Source organism: Pinus tabuliformis, chromosome 8 (genome assembly GCF_031772625.1).
Source record: "Pinus tabuliformis cultivar Carrire ecotype Pingquan chromosome 8, CPIR1, whole genome shotgun sequence".
NCBI lineage: Eukaryota > Viridiplantae > Streptophyta > Pinopsida > Pinales > Pinaceae > Pinus > Pinus tabuliformis.
The window spans coordinates 1,279,148,281-1,279,150,249 of record NC_142294.1 but is presented as its reverse complement, the minus strand read 5'-3'; the positions used below and the strand labels follow the sequence as shown (position 1 = coordinate 1,279,150,249).

Sequence of the window (1,969 nt, the reverse complement as noted above, 5' to 3'; positions counted from 1 at the left end):
GCAAACCTTCATGTACTTCGAGCGCCATTTAGACCATCATATGTGGCTGGTTGAACTCTTAGTGTATATACAAAACCTTCATGTACTTCGAGCGCCAATTAGACCAACATATGCGACTGCTTGAACCCTTAGTGTATATACACTTCAAATTACAGTTCCGAAGTAATAGTGTTGATGTACTTCGAGCGCCAATTAGACCAACATATGCGACTGCTTGAACCCTTAGTGTATATACACTTCAAATTACAGTTCCGAAGTAATAGTTTTGGTTTACCTATGAAGAGGTTTGCTGTTAGGATCCGGGATGGAAATTATGGATTCCATAGTGGTCAGTGATTCCTCCAACAAATAAGAATTTCGAAAAAAATGAATATTCAGTTACCCGGCAGCACCTGGCGCTTGGTAAATATAGAAGGTGGCCCTGCGCGGGAAAGGACCCTGGGCCCGGCGTTTCTAATTCACACTGACGGATTGAGGGCCCCGACTGTATATTCGCTTCTTATTTTCAAGATTTTTATAAATGGTTGACAAGAAGAGCATCTTCCTTTGTAGTATAAAGAGCCCACCCGAGACGCTAACCGCATCTTACTCTGTAATATTGTATGGTGGGATTTCCACTGCCAAACAAGCAGAGTCTTCGAGCTTGTGCCCTGATCGGTTTAATTTGCCAATTTGCTTTTTCCTTTTTGTATAAATTTCCGTGTTAGTAGAATATGGCTAGTGTTGAGGTAGATCAATGAGTCTATGCATGTTGCCATTGCAATGTTTATGTTTCTTATTATTTTTCTGCTTTTTATAATTCTGCCTCTGATTGATTGCTCTGTAGAGAGATGTAAGATGCAATAGATTTATACTTTGCATAGGGTAATGTCTTTAACTGACAATGGGACAATGCTGTCCTAGGTGCAGGCTGCTACCACGCCAGCTGGGTCCATTCCTAGTGAAGAAAAGGTACCAGACATAATGGAAGCTGTGAAGGATATAGAAATCGAACCCGGAACTGAAAAGGCTGCTGAAGAAGAAGCTCCTCCTTCTAGTCCTGTTAAGGAGGTTCCCGTGGCAGATAATACAGTCAATGAAATCCCCGACAAGGTTGAGAAATCCGCAGAAGAATCGACTGGAACACTGACTGCCTCGGAACCCGGAGTAGAATCTGCCCAGCTGGAGCCCGAGGAAACACCAGAACTTAAGGAAGAAGCCGTCGAACATCCCAAAGAAGAATCTGTAGCTCAAGCTACCGCCGAAGTCGCCGCTGTTGAAGAGAAGGCCGAAGAGTCATCAGGTAAGGATGAAGCTTCTGTTGCTGTTGAAACGGCAGCAGAAGCGAAGTCTGAAGAATCATTGGCCAATGGAAATTCACCTGCTGAAATTTCAGAAGAGAAAACCGTATCAATTGAAGAGACCGTTGTTGAAGAAAAAATTCTGCCTATAGCAGCTCCCGCTGAAGAGAAGGCCGAGGGTGGGGTTAAGCCTCAGGAATAAATAAATGCATACTGAAGGAAAATAAAATATATCCATAGACCATCTTGGGGTTTATGTAGTAAACTTATATAGTTATACTATGATACTCGATCCGTACTGCTATTTAGTTTAGATTGCAGACTCAACGATCAGGTCCGCCATCTGCCATGTTTCATAATGAAGTGAAGTTAGTAGAAGTATTTCAAAATATAGGCATAGGGGTTGCATAACTTTTGTATAAATTGCATGCTTCTAGCTAATCTTATATGAAGTACAACCAGAGCTCCTGTTAGTGATTTTTCTGATTAATTTGCTGATGAGATGTACAGTTTATATTGAACAGGAAGCACCATTTCTATTCAAGACACCAACAATATTCCTAACTTTCAATGATATAATTAACATTCGTAATATAAGAAAGTTCGTAATTAAACTGTTGATGATAGGATGTGAGGTTGTGTTACCACTGGCATTCATGGGCTATGGTAATCGATAAGTATCTGTTCAT

The 1,969-nt window shown here is 41.1% G+C and overlaps 1 protein-coding gene across 2 annotated transcripts; it reads left to right on the top strand.

The window, feature by feature from the left end:
* Window positions 1–578: 578 nt before the first annotated feature.
* LOC149240079 (uncharacterized) lies at window positions 579–1,761 on the top strand. Of its 2 annotated transcripts, none has more exons than XM_089367249.1 (2): window positions 579–728; window positions 910–1,761. In XM_089367249.1, exons 1-2 carry the CDS (start codon window positions 714–716, stop codon window positions 1,480–1,482), a joined length of 588 nt encoding a protein of 195 aa, XP_089223375.1. In that variant the 5' UTR covers window positions 579–713; the 3' UTR covers window positions 1,483–1,761. The 2 variants fall into 2 exon arrangements, with proteins under 2 accessions (XP_089223375.1, XP_089223374.1); XM_089367248.1 differs by having other exon boundaries at window positions 904–1,761.
* Window positions 1,762–1,969: the final 208 nt, after the last annotated feature.